At 33.4% G+C, this 21,348-nt stretch overlaps 1 protein-coding gene and 1 pseudogene across 2 annotated transcripts in view; both read left to right on the forward strand.

The window, feature by feature from the left end:
• Positions 1–21,348, forward strand: part of EMCN (endomucin) — a 97,721-nt gene that overhangs the window by 45,220 nt on the left and 31,153 nt on the right. For both annotated transcript variants that reach the window (XM_019757679.2, XM_019757678.2), the window contains exons 3-4: positions 3,077–3,154; positions 13,086–13,196. In XM_019757679.2, coding sequence (XP_019613238.2) covers positions 3,077–3,154; positions 13,086–13,196 — 189 coding nt within the window. The remainder of the gene's footprint in view (positions 1–3,076; positions 3,155–13,085; positions 13,197–21,348) is intronic.
• On the forward strand, positions 19,798–19,946 carry LOC141570315 (U1 spliceosomal RNA; annotated as a pseudogene).

Raw genomic sequence — 21,348 nt, forward strand, 5'->3', positions numbered from 1 at the left:
CGCATCATTACAATGCACCAGCTCACATGGCACTGTCTGTAAGGGACTTTTTAGCCAGTAAAGAAATAACTGTATTGGAAAACCTTCCCTCCTCACCTGATCTGGCCCCCAATGAATTCTTTCTTTTCCCAAAGATAAAGGAAATAGTGAAAGGAAGACATGTTGATGACATTCAAGACATAAGGGAAATACAATGACAGTTCTGATGGCCATTCCAGAAAAAGAGTTCCAAAATTGCTTTGAAGGTTGGACTAGGCACTGGTGTCGGTGCATAGCTTCCCAAGAGGAATACTTCGAAAGTGACCATAGTGATATTCAGCAATGAACTATGTAGCACTTTTCCTAGGACGAGTTTGTGAACTTAATAATCCGACCTCGTACACTGTTGGTGGGAATGCAGATTGGTGCAGCCACTATGGAAGTTCCTCAAAAAATTTAAAACAGAATTACCATATGAACCAGGAATCCCTCTCTTGGGTATATACCCCCCAAAATCCAAAAACATTTATCCATAAAGATATATATGCTCTGATGTTCACTGCAGCTTTATTTACGGTGGCCAAGACATGGAAACAACAAAAGCATCCTTCGATAGATGATTGGATAAAGAAGATGTGGTATATATACACAATGAAATACTATTCTACCATAAGAAAAGATAAAATAGTGCCATTTGCGACAACATGGATGGATCTTGAGATTATTATGCTAAGCAAAATAAGTCAGATAGAAAAAGTCGAGAACTATGATTTCACTGATATGTGGGATATAAAACTGAAAGCAACAAAGGAACAAGACAAACAAATAAGGAAACAAAAACTCATAAACACAGACAATAGTTTTGTGGTTACCAGAGAGTAAGGGGGGTGGGAGATGAGGGTAAGGGGAATCAAATATATGGTGATGGAAGGAGAACTGACTCTGGGTGGTGAACACACAGTGTGATATACAGATGATGTATAACAGAATTGTACACCTATGTAACTTGACTAACCATTGTCACCCCAATAAACTTTAAGAAAAAGAAAAAGGAAAATGAAAAGCAAGTGAATATTTATACATTAACAATAAATCTAGAATGAACTGCGCCCTGTTTATGTTATAGATATTGTTACACTGAGTGTACGATGCTCATCAGCATGATTACAAGGTCACTGTGCACACAACATAAGGTCAGAAACATCAGAAAGGTATGGCCATTTAGCTCTTCAGTTTTCCAAAGACCAGGCTGAAAGCAAACTCAAATAGAAAGTGAACTCAAATACTTGGGCCAAATCTCAACTTTGTTACATCTATCCCACCAAACATGAAGTCAAGATAGGTTTAAAGGAAAGGGTCGAGAACTTCAGAAATTCAAAGATTACACGCAGTTTTTCTATTTGTATTATACCATTGTGTGTGTCCTAATAATTACATGTAATCATCTCTGTGTCTTGAATTTTCAACCAATATATGAGACATATGTCACTAAAACATAATGGCAAAGTGATTGTACAAAATTAATTCAACCTGGTTTTGGTACCAAGAGTCCCAAAAGTAGGGATGAAGTGAAAACAAAGGCACCATGTCTGGCTGGAGGGGACACTTCATGCATATGATTATATTTTCACTTTAAGATGTTGGCATCATGGAAATGAGCAAAGCAAAACCTCAAACCTGGCTTTTATAAAGAACATTTCATTTGTTAGTTTCTTCTTTTAAAATATAACCACATATGGGTGAAGAAAACTTTTAGAAAGCCTTAAGTGTTTGTTGCACTCCACATTATAATTTGTATAATCCACCTATCAGGGCCACTGTCCATTGCTATAATAACCTATATCCCCTAATATGCAACAAGGATAGAGGGGTGAGTAGTGGACCAGACCTTAACTACTGTGTTTCCCCGAAAATGAGACCAGGCCTCATATTAAGGTTTGCTCCAAAAGACGCATTAAGTCTTAGGTTCAGGGGATGCCATCCTGAAAAATCATGGTAGGGCTTATTTTCCAGTTAGGTCTTATTTTCAGGGAAACATGGTACCTACTTACAGGTGTTTGTCCTCAGTAATCCTGCAAAAGTCTTATCTGCTTGTGGTTCCTTACTGTCTTCTGATACACAACTCCAGCCAGTTTACCCTTGAAAACTCTCCTCTGGACTATGGTTTTAAAGCATTAGGTAAACTATATAGAGCCAAATAGTTCCTCCCCCAAATACAGCATGCAAGATATATAAGAACCAAGATTTTATGTACATCACAGAGTTAAAATGGGACCTGGGCCCTAATAGCAAGGTGTTTTAAAAAAGAAGAGAATGCTAACTATTATGGGTATCTAACTAGTGAGCTGTGTTCACTACTTAAAGGGCATCTTTGTCCTTTTGTTGGTCCCCTGCTCTGTATGAGTGCCACCTTGTTTGAAACAACATTTACTACATGTAGGCTCTATGCCAGGAATTATTCTTGATACTCATAAGATTTTTAAAAAATGACTTAAAGTGAGATAATGCCCTCTAGAATTTAAGAGAGGGCCTTGTACAGAGTGGGAACTCAATGAATGCTTCATAAGTAAACAAATTAATTAATTAATTGCATGAGTCTGCAAGTTTATTTTTGGTTTATGTTTATTTGGAAGTTTGAATGTAATAACTAAATTAATAAAATGAAATGTAACTTGGGAAAAAAATGACCAGAGAACAATAAAATGATTTCATATTATTTGTTTTTACAATAATATTTTTTGTACATTTAAAGACACCCAAGTAACAATCTGAAAGGAAATTTTGCTTTTTGGGCCTATCGTATAAAAATGTGTGTGTGTGTGTGTGTGTGTGTGTGTGTGGTGTGTGTGTGTGTGTGTGTATGTTCACACAAGTGCGTGTGTCTTTTGATTGGGCCACTCAAGCATTCTGAACTTACACTTCTCACTTTGGAAAAAAGGAGCTGGAAAACGGACAAATTAAACATAGATAAAGGTTTACCCAGTATCTCTATAGACGGCTTACAGTCCACCTCCAGATTTGACTTTCTTGTATTTATTCCTTGACAGGTGAGATGAAATTGTGATTAATAATAATGTCATCTATCTTATCAAACTAGGAACAACCAACAGGGAATCCTCACAAACATTACCGCTGACAACACATTCTTCACTTACCACTACAGCTAAAGGTGAAGGTAAGTAATGATGTGTTTTGCCATCCTTTTTATATATATATAAACAGAAACATGCCACTAAATTATATGTATATATATATATGTGTATATATATATATATATGTGTGTATATATATGTATACATATATATATATACACATATATATGTAATTTGCATACCATCATAGTCACCCTTTTAAAGTACACAATTCAATAGTTTTTGTGTATTCACAAGATTGTCATCCATCACCAATATCTGATTCCAGAACATTTGTATCATCCCAAACAGAAACCCTGTATCTGTTATTAATCACTTCCCATTCCCACCTTCCCCCAGGCCCTGGCAACCACTACTTACTTTCCGTCTATATAGATTTGTCTATTCTAGAAATTTCACATAAATTGAATCATATGATCTATGATCTTTTGTGTCTGGTTTCTTTCACTCTGCATAATGTTCTTAGGTTCATCCATGCTGTAGTATGTATCTGTAGTTCATTCTTTTCCATGACTGAGTCAATCTTCATTGTATGGATCACAACATTTTGTTTATCTGTTTATCAGTTGATAGATATTTGGGTTGTTTCTACTTTTTGGCTACTGTAAATAATGCTGCTAAGTACATTCCTGTACAAGTTTTGTGTGACCATGTGTTTTCATTTTTCTTGGGTATATACTTTGAAGTGCTGAGTCACATGGTAACTCTGTTTAACTTTTTGAAGAACTGATTTCCAAAACAGTTGCACTACCTTACATTTCCAACAGAAATGTATGAGGAAACAAATTCTTTATCCTCTAGCCAATACTTGTTGTCTGTCTTTTTCATCATAGTCATTCTAGAGGGTGTAACATGGTATATCACTGTGGTTTTGATTTACATTTTCCTAATGACTAATGATAATAAGCTTTTTTTTTATGTTCTTGTTGGCCATTGTAAGTCTTCTTTGGAGAAATGTCTACGTAAATCCTTGACCATTTTTAAAAATTGGGTTATTTGTCTTTTTATTGTTGAGTAGTAAGAGATTTTTATATATTTTGGAGTAGATCGTTATTGGATAGATAATTTGCAAATATTTTCTCCCATTCTGTAGGTTGTCTTTTCATTTTCTTGATGATATCCTTTGAAGCACTAACCTCTCTAATTTTGATATAGTAAAATTGATCTGTATTTGCTTTTGTTATGTAAAGGAGGCAAAACTTTACCTCTACCCATCTTAGGTTTTCAGCTGGGACTGTAACAAAAAAGACAAACAAACAAAAGAAAATGTTTATTAACGCATGCAGTGCACATGAGTGAGAAACACTAAGTCAGAGGCAGCTTAGAATTCAGGTTATATACAATCTTCAAAAAACTCCAATAAATTTGTAAAAAAAATAAAAACAACAGGACAAAGAAAAACATTTAAGGCTTCCAAGGGTGGCAAATATATTATCTTCCGAGGGAAGATAAATATATGAAAGGAAACTAATGAAGCAATATTTGCTTGCAAATTCCTCTGGTGCCTTCTCTGGGCTGATAAGAGTCTGTCTCCAGTACAAAGAGAATTTATATCCTGTGTTTAGGCAGAAATGATGAAGCTTTTTCTGCATTTGCTGTTTCTAATTGACTTCAGATTTAAATTTTTATGTCAAAGAGCCTTATTTGGGAGTGACATATTCTTTTTTCTTTAGCTGCTTATGTAGTGGGGGTCAAATCTAAGAAACCATTGCTCAACTCAAGGTCATAAAGATTTACACAAAAGCAAAAAGAACAAGACAAACAAATAAGAAACAAAAACTCATAGACACAGACAATAGTTTAGTGGTTACCAGAGGGTAAAGGGAGTGGGGGTGGGAGATGAGGGTAAAGGGGATCAAATGTAGGGTGATGGAAGGAGAACTGACTCTGGGTGGTGAACACACAATAGGATTTATAGATGATGTAATACAGAATTGTATACCTGAAACCTATGCAATTTCACTAACAATTGTCACCCCAATAAATTTAAAAAAAAAAAAAAAATATATATATATATATATATATATATATACTAGCAAACCAAATCCAACTATGTATAAAAAGTATTATCCAACCTACCTGACCACTGCACTGTACATCTGAAGCTGAAGCTGAATAATATTGTATTTCAACTATAATTTAATGTATATATATATATATATATATATATATATATATATATATTAAATTATAGTTGAAATACATATATAGTCACGGGATACGGAGTACAGCATAAGGAATAGTCAATGAAATTGTAATAGATATATATGATATCAGAGGGGCAAGAGATTGGGAAGGGGGGTTATCACTTTGTGAGGGGTGAAATGTCTAACTATTACATTGTTTTGTACACCTGAAACTAATTAATTAATTAATTAATTAATTTTAAAAAAGATTTCTTCTGAGGATTTTATAGTTTTAGCTCCTGCATTTAAGTCTTTGATTTTTGTAGGGTAGACATTTGGTTTCCTTCTTTTGCATATAATTATCCAGTTGTCCCAACAACAATTTTTAAAAGACTATTCTTTCCTGATTTGAATCTTCTTGGCACCCTTGATGAAAATCAAATGGCTATAAATGTATGGGTTTTTTTCTGGACTCTCAGATCTACTCCATTTATCTACATGAGTATATCTATCCTTATACCAGAAGCAAACATTCTTGATTACCATACCTGTGCATTAAGTTTTGAAATTAGGAAATGTGAGTCCTCCAATATTTTTCTTCTTTTTCAAGATTGTTTTTGCTATTCTGAGTCACTTGAATTTCCATATGAATTTTAGGGTCAATTTGTAAATTTCTACAAAACCCAGCTGAGATTGTGATAGGGATTACATTGAATTTGTAGATGAATTTGGGAAGTATTACCATTTTAACAGTCTTAATTCTTCCAATCCATGAATATGAGATGCCTTTCCATTTATTTAGGTTTTATTTAATTTCCTTTGGTAATATTTACAGTTTTCAGTGTAGAGACTCACCCTTCTTCTGTTCAATTTATTCCTAATATTTTATTCATTTTGATGCTATTAAAAATGGAATCATTTTGTTCATTTTATAGTTGGATTGTTCATTACTACTATATAGAATACAACTTATACTCACATATTGATATTGTATCCTGCCATCTTGTTGATCTCATTCATTGGTTCTAATGTGTGTGTATGTGTTTCTCAGGATTTTCTATATACAAGATTCATCTACAGATATAGTTTTACTTTTTATTTTCTAATCTGGATGACTTGTATTTTATTTTCTCACCCTGGTTAGAACCTTCAGTACAACATTGAATAAAAGTGGTGAAAGGGGACATCCTTGTTTTCTTCCTAATTATAAGGGAAAGCTTTCAGTTTTGAACCATTAAGTATGATGCGATTGTGGGTTTTTCATAGATGCCCTTTACCAGGTTGAGGAATTCCTTTTCCATTACTAGTTTATTGAGTGTTTTATCATGCAAGGGTGTTGAATTTTGTCATATGGCTTTTCTTAGTATATTGAGATTATTATGTAGTGTTTATCCCTTATTTTCTTAATATGACATACGACATTGATTTCTGAATGTTGAATCAACCTTACATTCCTGGATGAATCATAACGTTTGTTATATGTTGCTGGATTTGATTTGTATTATTTTGTAAGTAATTTTGTGTCTACATTTATAAGATACAGCTTTGCAGTTTTTTTGTGATCTCTGTCTGATTTTTGTATCAGGTTAGTACTAGCCTCATAGATGAACTGGGAAGTGTTCCCTTCACAAATTTTTCGAAGTGTTTATTGGAGGTAATTAATCTTTAAATGTCTGGCAGAATGTATCAGTAAATTCATCTGGTCCTGAGCTTTTCTTTGTGAAAAATTTTGGATTACTATCTCAATCTCTTTACTTATTAGACGACTATTCAGATTGTCTACTTTTTTTTTTTTTACTCAGTTTGTTGGTTGGTGATTTCCTAGGAATTTGTACATTTCCTGTAGGTTATCTAATTTGTTGGCATACAATTGTTCATAGCCTTGTCTTATCACCCTTCTTATTTCCATAAAGATGGGAGTAATGTCCTCTCTTTCTGCTCTTTTTTTTCCCCCTTTGTCAGTCTAACTAAAGGTTTATCAATTTTGTTGATCATTTCAAAAAAACCAACTTTTGACTGTATTGATTTCTCTATTGCTTTTCCAGTCTCAGTTGTATTTCTTTCCTCTCTAGGCTTTATTATTTCTTTCCTTCTGCTTCCTTTGGGTTTAATTTGCACTTCTGTTTCTAAATTCTTAAGTTTGCAGGTTAGTATATTGATATAAAATATTTCTTCTTTTTTGATTTAGGTATTTATACCTATGCCCCATAAATTTCAGTATATTGTGTTTCTATGTTCTTTCATCTCAAAGTGTTCTCTACTAGACTTTGTGATTAATACTTGATCCATTGGTTATTTAGGATTATATTGTTTATATTATATTTCTACATATCTATGAATTTCTTCCCACTATGTTTTTAAAAATTATTTTCCTCTTCTGTGTATTTACTACCAGATGCTATCCCCTTTGAGCATCTAATTTTAAAATTTAATTTAATTCTTTAAATGATATAGAGACTATTCTAAAGTATATTATTGGATATCCTTAGGCAGAGCATAATAAACATGACTTGCAAATAGTTTGAAGCTTTCTCAAAGTACTATTTTTACTATAGTGCATTTGGCCCTCAGCTTAAAGAGTATGTTATCATTTATAGAAGATTGTTTAAAAGTTATTATTTAAAGATGAAAAAGCTGAGTTTCAGAAAAGCCAAATGACAATTAAAAATGTACAAAATTTATAATAACAGTTTGGAATTTGAAACCTGGCCCTTTAACTTCAAATATTTATGTCCACTTAACTAATTCATAATCAGCTATGTCTTAATGAATCCGTATTATTATTTTAATCTCAATTATTACACTTGGCTATTAAATATTGAGCCCCTCAAATATTAACAAGGTTTATATGGCAGTTTTTCCCCTCTCGCTACAAAACTGTCAGCAAATTCTGTAACTTTTTGCTTTGCTTTTCTGTTTTTGGTGCATGTTCTTGCTTTTTTCCCCTGTTGTCAGGGTATACCTTTGGTGAGATTGCCTATCTATTATGGATGGTTATTTCTTTTAATTTGCTCCTTTAAGTGGGAGCACATTAACACACACAGCAACAACAACAACTTGTTGGAATTGTGTTTAGAAAAGAGTAAACAAGTCCAGGTGAAAGGCCATGTTCTTGAGTGTAGTGTAGAAACTTTATTCTCTCATGAATTTTACAATTAACAACAGATCATGTTATTTCTGCCTTCTCTGATGTTCTTCGTTTTACTTTTAGTGTGAATAGAGAAGGTTACCATTTTGGAAACTGATTAGTAAGTAAGGCAATTGTTATCTAAAATATTTTTAATTGGCAGAAACACATCTACAGAAAACCTTATGAGGAAGTCCAAAATGCCAATATGTCAAACAAATAGATGTTGAACGGCTCAGTTTGAAACAATGTGGTAGTGTTGTGTGTTTGTGGGCAGGGTGGACTTCTACCATTTCTCCTTTTTATTAGTAAAGGTAGTCAGTCCATGAGGCTTCCCCACTGAGCCCTTAGGCCTACAGTAGTGCAGTTAAAAATTACTGAAATAAGATATTATATTTATTTAAATTCCATTCATAGTTTTTAGAAAAATGTGCATTCTATAATTGGAAAACAAACAAAGCAACTCTTTTTCATTCACCACTTAACCTGAGAATACTCCATTGGTAATTGTTGTGAACCACAGTTTTCAAAAAGGGTAACTCAAATGTTCCAGAAGCTTTTCAAGTCCCCATAAGCATTGCTGCTAATTATTCACTGATATGTAAGATCTTGTGGGTAAATAGGACCACTAAATATGAGAAAATAAAGGAGAAGCCCCTACCAGTATTTGCTCTGGCTCCGAGAAACACTGCTGAAATAGGTTTTAAGGGAAGTAAAAAGTCAGTATCTACTTGTTAATACAGTCTCTAAGAAAGAGCAGAAGGATTGGAAAAGAATCCCAAATTACTAGATCCCTCTGAAGTCACCAAACTCCCGCTACCCATTTGATTTCCGGGGGACATATGCAAAGAGCCTCTCTAAGTACAAGTATAACTATTCCTGCCTGGGATCAGTCCCAAATTCCTATATCAACTCACCTTGGTAAGATAATGGATAGATCAGGAGACACCTAACCACCCTGTGAGGCAAGGCTTAAGTTGCAGGGAGCTCTACAGTGGTCGATTCTGACTCACTTTCCTTGAGCTTATACCCAGGTCCTAACTGGTCTTGCAAGAAGGAGGACAACAGTAAGCACACAATTCCAAAGGGCCTGGAACCCTTCCCTTAGCCCTCCATTGAAATAATACGAAGAAAATATATAAAATTCACATGGAACTAAAACTCCTTTTTTTGACTCCCACTGAAAGCTGTAGTTCTACTTTACCTGTATTTCTCCATCACCAACATTTTGTTTTCTTAAAAAATCTTTGTAACTCCATTATAACCCGGTTCAGTTATTTGAGTTTCTCTTCCTTAGGACAAAAGGACTAAAGGAGATGCAGTCTTAAATTCTTCTTGAATTTTTCAGGTGTTTGGCCTTTAGTACTTCACATCTCTTTATTTATTTATTTATTTATTTATTTATTTATTTATTTATTTATTTATTTAGAGCTTAGCAATTCAATTTATTTAGTCTGGGGTACTGTTTCTTACTCCAAGAGAGGAGATCAAGTGAATCTAAGTAAAACCTTAAGATGCTTCTTTTCCAGTCTTCACCAATGCTTTGACACATCTCCCTAGGACAATTGGTATAAACATTTATGCTCCTTATAATCTCTCTATGAATGGCTCTTTAATATTACTCCAGAAGTCAGTTAAACGCATCAAGACATTAATTTAAATAAGTTTATCTCAGACTACCACGTTGTCATGGGACAGAATTCTATGGAATACTAGTCCACAAAATGATCCCTGAAAATTGAGGTCCTTAGAAATTGATTTAGAAAATACTACCCCTAGGGTTTTACAATGCACAATAACATTCTTTTTTTAATTTTAGTAATCCTAAAACAAAGACATTTATTTGACTTTAAAATCCATGCAGCTCCAAATAACTTGATTATAAAAACATCTTTTTTAAAACACAAAACTAAATTATATACCAGAACACTAGTACTCTATCTCATATGCTTTAGTAAATGCTAACTGAGTCAAAAAGTCACTTATCCAATATTTATTTCTGAAGACAAATTGACTACACAAGAAGCTTTTGTTATGTGCATTAGATAAAACAATAGTGTAATTCAAATCACATAATTCCAGAAGAATAAAGTTGCTTAGTCCCCTTCCCTGTACAATTTAATTTCATAATCCATCCTTTTCTACTCTATCTGTTGTGAACACACCTTAAATCTCTAATATAAATAATATCCACATTTATTGCTGCCTCCCAAAAATTTAATCTCCCAAAATATACAAAATGAATCTCATATTAATAATCCCAAAACAATTATAAAATAGCCCCTATTTCACACTCATTCTGCTCATCCTGGCCAATGGTTCTCACTTAAGGGTATGGCTGCAGCCACTTACACTCTGGTATTGATGTGTCTCTGTCAAGTATCTCTAGTGTTAGATTTTCCCTATTCCAATTTAAACATGGATTAAAAATTTCTTATATTTTTTTCATGCATTCTACTCATAACACAATTCTAAAGGACATGAATTTCAAAAACACAAATCCTAAAAGTAAGCCAATTAATATTGATGTTGCAACTTAAGTATTTCTCAAGTAAAATAGTGTTCATCAAACCTAATACTTATATTATTTCCTAGACTTATGGTGCAATGTGAACCTAGATCAAAGCAGATACATAGTATAATCTGGGGTGAAATGGCAGATAGAAAAACTGAAAGAGAGCAAACCATCTAAGTTTGAAGAACAGCTTTAAAGTTGTGTTTCCTTTTTTCTCTGAGGTGGCAGTCACTTTTGGGCAGGAATCCAGAATCTACTATGCATGAATCCAAAAATGCAATTGAGACAATTTTTCTAACAACATGTTAACACAAGACTATGAGTCTCATCTTAATAAATGTCAATCACCCAATTTTTTCTCTCTTCAGACGAGGATTTGAAACATTTCAGTATATTAGCAAAATTTGAGAATTTACAGCTGTGTCAGCATTAGTCTCCACATCTTTTATTCCATTCATTTTAGGTCCACAATGGATATTTAAAAATATTTTGATTGCCTTTAAAACATTCAAGATTCCTTCCATTGCCTAATTGGCACTGTGTAATTGACAGCCTGTCCTGAATTGAGTGTGAGCTCTAATTCTACTCTGATTTGTGAAGTATATTACACATTAATAATAGGCAATTTTCTAAGCAAAATTTTTGGCATCGCATACCCACCTATCCCATTGTTATATTCCTCCCTTTGTATTTTTTGATCTGACAGCCCCCCACATCTTTCGTAGCTATATATTATTTTTTCTATCACAAAGACTCTTGAGTTGGCCTTATTCTATGATATTTTTAAGCCATTGGCATAGCTTTTTCATGTTTTCCAATGTAGAAGAATTCCCCAAAGATTTCTGAGATTCTTCTGTTCTGATGGTTTCTAAGCATATGTTTTTAGAATTCCAGTGAGAAGCAAACTTTTTACCCCCATAAATTCCTCTATCATCAAATATTAAGTTCCTCCATGTTGGGTGATCTCCCCACTTCCATGCTATCACAAACATCAATTTTGCCTTCCTACTACAATAGGAATGAGTGGATATGGGTATAAACATCCAAGGCATCTCAAAGTATTAAACTGAGAAGCTTCCTGAAGTATTTCTCTCTCAATTTAATACTTCGAGATGCTTCTGAAATTTATTCCCAGTTCCACTCATTTTTCTCATATACAGTGTTAATGCTGTAGCTTATATTTGAATTTATTTCACTTCTGTTTGCATGCCAAATCCTGAAGCCTTTATGCCTGAAGTCATGTTTACCCACTGTCTATGAGGTCTTCTTGCAAACTATTAATTTATTTAGCATGAATTACTCAACTACACTAAGAATTTGCATTACACAATAGATGCTTATTGCCACAGAATGGAAAGCACCAGCAATTCAGGGGTCCAGCTTATTTTGTGAGAGGAATCTAAGAAACTGCTTCCCCCAGGCCGACGTCATATCCAGCTTCACTAGGCATACACTACTAAGTGGTATGCCTGCCTTTTCTTTACCACTAACACAATGTTCCCCATACTAGATTTTGAAAAGACTAAAGGGCATCAATCATTCTGTTTTTATAATATTTGTGCAAATATAGGTGTTTTGGGTAATCTTATTCCAATGTTACTTTTGAAAGATCAGCATATCTTTTCTTTTTTAATAAATTTTCCTTTTTTCTGAAGAAATGAACTATTATTAAAAATCTATTTACTTCCTGTTATCCCTCTCCTCCTGGCTATTCTACCTACTCGAAAGTTGTTTCCCAGACAGCACGGGAACCATGTTACCATCTTCAACTACTATTATTTCCTTACCACACCTTTCTAGGGTAGCTGAGTGATTAACTTTTGCATCAGAAAGGCTTATATTCAGATCCTGGCTTTCTCCTGTTGCAAGTTATGTGACTGTGGGGGAAATTATTTAACTTTTCTGAGTTTCATATGTATAATTATGATCATAATTGTTGCTTACTTCATAAAGTTTCTATTATGATCAAATGAGACAAACTTTAACAGGGTTTAATCCCCCCCCATTTCCTTTAATATAATTAATGGAATCACCAAAAGGTAGACATCGAAATGCTGGATTTCTAAATCTTGATCAGAAGACTTTTAGTAACTAATCTTCAACTTGTGACTGGATATTAATATTAATACTAATGAGACTGTCTAGTGATTGCTTATACCCTTAATCTGCTCTTTTTACATAATTAGGAGCCAAATCCAATGGTGTCACGAAGAATGAGTTCATCACCACGAAAGAAACAGTGACAAATCTTCCATTTTCAGATGTTGTTTCAATATCCCAGAGTTTTCAACACAAGAGTAAGTATACAAATTTGTGTTGAAATGCTAAACTAGTGTGTTGGATAGAATTAGACTCAGAATGTTTTCTAGCTCACTGTTATCGAAGAACCATGCCCTACCTGTATTCTCTCCTAGTCTCTCCTAAACAGTGCAACCACTTTGCAGCTTTGCTTTGCACAGTGATACTCTATCGATCCATAGCCACAAATGGGTGGGTGCCAAGGAAGATCAATTCAAGGCTGGGCAGTAATCTATGATATCACCTGGCACAAAAAGGTGAGCTTGGTCAACAAATTAGACAACTTTGATGAAATGGAAAAATTCTTGGAAACAAATTACTAGAACTGACTCAAGAAGATAGGAAGTCTGAAAAGATCTAAAACATTTAAAGACATTGCATAAGAAATTTTAAATGGTTCCATGAAGAAAACTTCCATGTTGGCTTCTCTAGTGAATTCTATAAAACACTTTTTAAAAAGAAATGACAGAAATTTTTCTCAAGCTTTTTTAGGAAGTAAAGAGGAATAAACACTGTATAAGTAATGATCTAAGGCCACTATTACCCTAATACCAAAGCTAGGAAAGAATGAAAAGAAAAATCAAGTAAATGAAAACTATAGGCCAAATTCTTCATAAACACAGGTACAAGTATCCTTAATAAAATATTAGCAAACCAAATTCAGTAGCATATAAAACAGTATATCAAACATGAACAAGTGGGATTTATCCAGAAATGCAAAGTTGGTTTGGTATATCAAAATCAAGTAATGTAATACACCATATTAGAATTAGCAGGCTCAGAAAAAACATTTGACAAAATTTAACACCCAGTCATAATTAAAACTCTTAGTGAAACTCTAGAAACAAAACGAAACTTTCTCAAATTGATAAAGGGCATCTATAAAAAACATACAGCAAACATCATACTTAGTGAAAAATTTAATACTTTTCTCTAAAGATCTGGAGCACAGCAAAGATGTCCATTATCACCACTTCTATTCCAAGTTATAATCAATGATTCTAGAGTACAAAAAGGTGATAGATGATAGATAGATAGATAGATGATAGATAGATAGATAGATAGATAGATAGATAGATAGATAGATAGATAGATAGCTATATTAGATAGATAGATCCATTCATCCAGATTGGAAAGAAAAACATAAAACACTTTTTCTTAGCAGACTACATTATTATCTATGTAGAAAATCCAAAGTATCCACAAAAACTGTGAGAACTAATAAAGAGTATTTCATTTCTATATATTAAAAATGTATAATTCAAAAATAAAATGAAGGAAATAATGTCATTTACAATTTCATCTGAAAGAATAAAACATTTAAGAATAAATTGAACAATAGAAATGTAAGATTTATACACTAAACTACAAAAAATTTCTGTGGGGAAATTAAATATCTAATTAAATGGGGAGATATTAGTTAAATCCATATTTATGGATTAGAAGATTCAAAATTTTAAGATGACAGTTTTTCCCAAGTTGATAAATAATTGATGAATATATTCAGTGCAATCCCTATAAGAATCATAGTTTGTTGTTGTTTTTTTTAATTGATAAGCTGATCCTAAAATATACATAGAAATGAAAAAGAGCTGGAATAGCCAAAATACTTTTGAAAAAGAGGAATGAAATAGGAGGATTTATACAAGCCAATTGCAAAACATACTCTGAAGCTGTAGTAATCAAGACTGTGGGTTACTGAGATGATGAATATTAATAGTAGCATTATTCATAATAATCACACTGGAAACAATCCAAATGGTCATTAACTGATGAAACGGAATCCCATTGCAATGGGATTTTCCATTTGGAATGGATTTGGAGTATTTCAAAACATAGGCTATCCATACAATGGAATACTTTTCAGCAATTTAAGAAACAAAATACCAACATATGCTATCACGCAATGAACCTCAAAAGCATCATGCTCAGTGAAAAAAAGGCTTTCACAAAACATGACATATTGTATGATTCCATTTATATAAAATATCCAGAAAGAGCATTTTTATAGGGATGGAAAGCAGATAAGTGCTTGCCTAAAGCTGGAGGTAGGAGGGGGATTAACTTCAAAATGGTTCAAGGGAGTTTTTTGCATTGATGAAAACATAATTTGGATAAAAACTGAATTATAGTGATGGTTGCATAACTCTATAAATTTACTAAAAATTATTTAAGTTGTGTACTGAAAATGAGTGAATCTAGTTGTAAATTTCTGTATAAAACATTGTTTAAAACCAGAAGAGAAGAAAATATTGAACTCAGCCAATCAAATTTCCTTTCTGGGTAATCTGAACTACAAAACTGAATTTAAAAAGTGATTAGCTGTGGGAACTGAAGCAGCAAGGTTTTAGTAGAGTGAGAGAGTCTGAGAAAGCCGTGGTGATTTCTACGCATGTCTATGACATAATGAAGCAAATGTTTTAAGTAGAGTTGACAGAGAAGAATGGAGAAAGAGTACGTTGGAAATGGAGAGACCATATGATCAAGATAAAGTTGTTTATGAGAGACAGAGAGGGTAGCAGGACCTAGAGCTCCCCAATTTCTGACAAATTTCCAGTTCTAGTCCACATATATCTTTACAACAAGCACCTCCCACATCCTGGCCTCCATGATATGAAGTAATATGTACTTTTAGTCAAAACATCATTACTAGAAGTCTAATAATCTGCCATAACAGCATTACCAGATATCATTCATTATAAGTAAAGGATGCATTTTTGGCATAGCCATTGTCCTTAATAAGAAGCAACTACAAATGACTCACAGTCTCCAAGTTTCTTCTTGGGAGACCTCTAACATAGAAGGAGATGGCAAGTGGGAACCATGGATGTCCAAGGCCCCACTCTTGTCTCAAAACACATAAAAACATCAATATTCTTCCTTTTTATTGTAATTATCTTAAGCACAACAAAAAGGAGATTATCTAGAAGGAGTCTAATTTCACATCATAATTGTGAACTAATAATTTTGTTTCATGAGACAGTCGCCACATAGATGAATTTGATGAGCTAGGTCATTTCTTCATATGATGAACATTTCCTTGTGGCAGTGTTTTTGCTTCTCATAAGTAGAATCTATTTTGTAGGCAATTTATGTCTGAAAGGTGACCTTAGCAAGCCAAAATCCCATTCATCTCATAATATGATTGCCCCGAATACAAACAAGAATAAAAGTAAATATTTTATCTGCAAAATGTGTAGCAGCTGAAGATTACACTTAAATAATTTATATGCTGCACTAATACCCATTCAGTGACTGATGAGGAAAATGTCATTCAGAGATCATAGTTTATTAAAATTAGCAATTATACAGAAGTGTGGTCAGCCTCATGAGCCACTTACGACTTCTAATTTTACTTTGATTCACGCAGTAAAATGCCCTCTGTATCTCAGTTCTGGGAAATACTGTATTTATTCAGCTTCTAAACACAGAAGTGGCTTTCTTCCAAGCAGCTTTAAAAAAAAAAAAATACAACCACAAAGCTATTTCTTGAAAAAATGAAACACCCTGGAAAGCAAGATAATGAAATAAGTATATTTACTGCTGCCCTTTGCATTTGTCACTTGATTAACCAGTTCTATACTAAGCCCTTTAGATTTTTTTCGGTACAAAACTCATTCCTCCCCACCTGCTTCTCATTCCTCAAGGTGCTTCCTACTTAGCATGGACTCAACCTTTCCATTTGTGCATGATGAAACCAGGAGCCTGCCCAGATTCCTGGTTAGAAGATCAATGTTCCCTTTCCATCTCCACTCCTCATACACACAAACATTCAGAATTAGTCAGAGAATTAGACAGACAGAAAGAGAATAAAACATCCTACTGATTGGGGGAGTTTGAACAGCTGAAGATTCATCTTCCTCTTAAACATATGGGCAATGGGTCCTTGAATAGTGATTATCAGATAAAGGCATTGTGGGTACATCATCTCAAGTGCAGGTTTGATTTAGAGTAGAGAAGAGTTAATGAGATTTGCTGCTTTATTCCCCAGAAAGGTGGAATGTAGGTCAAAAGAAAGCATAGCCTCAAAGCATTGCTCTCTAATCTTTTCCCATTGTCTTAAAACTCTTAGCATTTCTCCTGTTTTACTCTTTCATTCTGCCTACAGAAGACACATTGCTAGAATCCTAGAAGTTTTATGGTAGAAATCCTCATTAATTCAGTGCTCTAACTGTATAATTAATGAAACAAGGGCCCTTTGAATGAACTAATACATTGATTTAGTCACTAAAAAACCTTGGGAGAGAGCATCTCTGTGCCCAGCATGCCACACAGAATGCAATCCTCTGCATTCCTAGGTTTGGCTCTAGTCTTTGCCTCCATCTTCACATGGCCTTCTCCTCTGTGTCTCCTATTTTGTCTGTGTCTTTTCTCACATAAAGACACGTGTCATTGTATTTAGGGCCCACCCTAATCTAGAAAGATCTCATTTCAAGATCCTTAATTTCATCTGCAAAGACCCTTTTTCTACTAAGGTCACAGTCACAAATTCCAGGTACACATATCTTTTCATGGACGGAAGCAGGTCACCATTTTACCCACTCCAGATCAGATCCTGAATTTACCTTGCTACACCTAGATTTCATCATCCGTGCATTTGTCGTTGTTTATGTGCAGGGCTACCTTGCTGGGCACTGAAGGGGTGATTGAAAGGAAATGTCAATTACAAGAGTCCCCGCCCTCCAGGATATACACTGTGCAAAGACTGGGTATAAAACTCTGTCATAAAACTATTAGGTTGGTGCAAAAGTAATCGCATTTTTTGCAATTATTTTTAACCTTAAAATCTGCAATTACTTTTGCACCAACCTGATACAAATCTTCTCCTCTTCCTGAATTCCCTATTTCTGTTAATGTCTTAAAAATGTGGCATCCTCTCTGACTCTTCTTTCATTTCCTGTGCACATCCTGATGGTTTCTGAGAAAAGAAAAGGAAAAAGAAGATGGAAAGAAGAAAGAAAAAATATGCTTTCCTTGCTGGGAACTTAGTCATTCAGTTTTCTATAACCAGATTTGAAAGCAGTCATGGTGTACCACGCCTGACAGATTGGCGAAGAAGAGATTATTGCTCTTTCTTCCTTTGGTGAATTCTGACTTGGCAGAGGAAAACATGTGGAATAAGATTTTAGGTAGAAGGCAAATGGAGATGGGCAAAATGCCATACATAACTCTACTAAGGCAAGTACTTGAATAGAAATACTTCTAAGGGTTTTTCCAAGCCAGAGCTTCTGCTACCACAGCATATATAGTATTACGGACTTGAAATCTGAGGGGAAAACTTGTTAAGTAGAAATGAATAACATTTATAAGTAATCTTACAAGTTATTACAATAGGTTATTAAGTAGGAGTTAATTGTATTTACATATAATAAATAGTTTATTATATATTTCCTTTTGCATAATTTATCTTAGTTTAATATGGAGTTTATTTTCATACAAAAAACATAGACAATTGTACAATAACCAAGTAGACATTTTAGATATATCACTGGCTGAACATGAGAGTAGCTTACGTGCGAGCCTATGATTTGCAAGGCAACACACCCTTCTTAAAATAAAAAAAAAGCACATTCTAATCATGCCAAGAGGAACTTAGCTTATTTGTTATAAATAATGATGCTTAAGTCAAATTGCTCAGGCTCAAATGATAGGACAACAATTTATTTGGTCTTTGGTAGTCTATTTAACTCCTCAGTTTTCTCATCTGTAAAACAAGCTTAATAATGTTACACCCTTACAGGATTCTTGTGAAGATTAAAAGAGATAAAAACACATAAAGCTTAAAACAGTGTCTAAAAAAACAATTAATACATTTTAGCTGTTAGTTTATTAATAGTAGTCCTTGAAAAAGCCAGGCAAAGTTGATAATACCAGTTTCACAAATAAGGAAATAGGTTCAGAAAGGTAAAATAACTTGGCCAAGGTTAAATTAAAAAGATGAAATTCAAACACAGTTTTTCTTGTCTCAAACCCCATAAACTCACTATACCATATTTGTTTATGTCACAATTATTTTACATAAAGTGTCTAAAGGAAGTAGAAAACAACCAGCTTTTAATTGGGTGTATCATATGATTGACAAGTAGGTGTGATAACACAAAAGATTGACTAACTGACTGAGTATAAACCTTCGATTCTAACCATGGTTGTTCTCTCGCTGTTACCCACCATGACAAATTTATTCGTGTGTGTGTGTGTGTGTGTGTGTGTGTGTGTTTCCTGCCTTCCTCATGTGTATGGTCCTTATTTCCTCTTCCCCTTGTCCTTCCCCCAATTGCTTATTTGAATTCTACACATCCATCAAGGACTGCTACAAGATTTTACTTCAGTATTTCCCATAACTTAATGAGTATTGCCAGATATGTGTACCATCTGCACTATTTTTTATTTAGTATTTTCTTCAAGTTGATGCACTTTTTATTTTTAAATTTGTTTGAAAAGGAAACCATCATAAATGAAAACTCAATTTCAATTGGCATAAATAGGAGCTATAAAATCACTATGATGTAAGCAAAATAAAATTAAATTTTAGCTCGATTACTTGCCAAAGGCTCTGAGTGTAAGGCTTGCTTGTCCTAGTTTTAAAAATAAATAAATAAAACACTTACCTGACAGGGGAGATATTATGATCACAAAGATGGTTTTCCTAGAGCCAGGCTTGTCTATTGCACTCCAGATGTGCTGACCCCTGAGATTTTGCCGAATGTGGGAAATGACTGCATAATCTGTGCTTGTGATGCACTGTATCTCCCTTTTCCCCTGAAAAAAAGGGAAAAAAAATACAAGATAAACCCATGTTAGGTATTAATGACATAATTACATCAAACTGAAATTTTAAAACTTCCTCATTGAAATAATCAAATAAACTGAAAAGAAGCTGAAAAGAAAACAACTTTCTAATTGAGCGTTTCAATCTTATTTAATGCCACTTTCCAGTATCACCTTTTAGAATCTCACATCCAATGCTATGCATCACATCCTTTGGAAACATTAATGTATCTGATATCCCAGCCTCATTATTTCTTTTGTGAATGGCACTATTTATCTATGCCACTTATTTGGGAACTTAATCATAATGTTTCTTATATGCTACTTAATTAGGTTGTATCATTTCTTGTAGGCAGATAGATACAAGAGGAATCCACAAGATAACAAAGTCTTAATCACAAACCACGGTTTAGACAAAGGAGAAATAATCTCACATATAATGACTCAGTCAATGCCATGTACTTGAGAATGATAAGGAAAACTTCAAGTGTTCTTTGTAAATTATTTTTAAGCAAATCAATAAAGAATTATATATGGGAATGACTGCATATATTTTTTCTCCCGGACCTATATCACGTTCTGCATGTAACTATATACAGCTCTATATAGCGGAAAACATAATATTCTTTGCAAAATAAGAATATTTAGCAAAGTTGTGTGTTTATTGTTTAAGCTTTCTATTTTAAAAGCTAATTGTTTGAGTAAAGTTTAGCTTTGGATTAATGTGGATTAAAGTTTAGTACTTTAGAAATTCATTTGCATTTCATAAGACTTTAGTTTCATACTAGAGAATTAAAGTCAACAAACATTTTAATTTGCCAACCACCCTGACTAAGGTTTTGGTCTTTACTAAACATCTAAGTTTGAGAATATGTTAACAGAATGCATTACACTTATTTGCTATTTGACTTTACTCACTTCCTCTATAGATCAGAGCTTGACTCTTTCTCAAAACACATGTGTACCATGAAGGCTATAAATAATAACCAGGGATAATTATAATTATCTTCACTTTTCATTAGTACCCATGACTTTAGCAATATTCATAGCACTAATCACTATTAAGCTTTTATATCCACAAAATTGAGTCCAAATTTGAAAGTGGTATACCATATGAAAATGCTGTATTATCTTCAAAATAATAGCTCTTGATTTCAGAAAAAAAGGTATATATCTCAGTGTTGATTAAATATTTAAGATTTGCAGAATTTTGTCCTCAGAATAACAACAAATTTATTTAGGATTCAATATAAGAGTTTTGAATTGGTATATATACATATATATATGTATATACACACACATATATATGTACATACATATGTATATATATGTATATGTATATGTATATATATATATATATATATATATATATATATATATATA

This window comes from Rhinolophus sinicus, linkage group LG02 (genome assembly GCF_036562045.2).
Source record: "Rhinolophus sinicus isolate RSC01 linkage group LG02, ASM3656204v1, whole genome shotgun sequence".
Classification (NCBI taxonomy): Eukaryota; Metazoa; Chordata; class Mammalia; order Chiroptera; family Rhinolophidae; genus Rhinolophus; species Rhinolophus sinicus.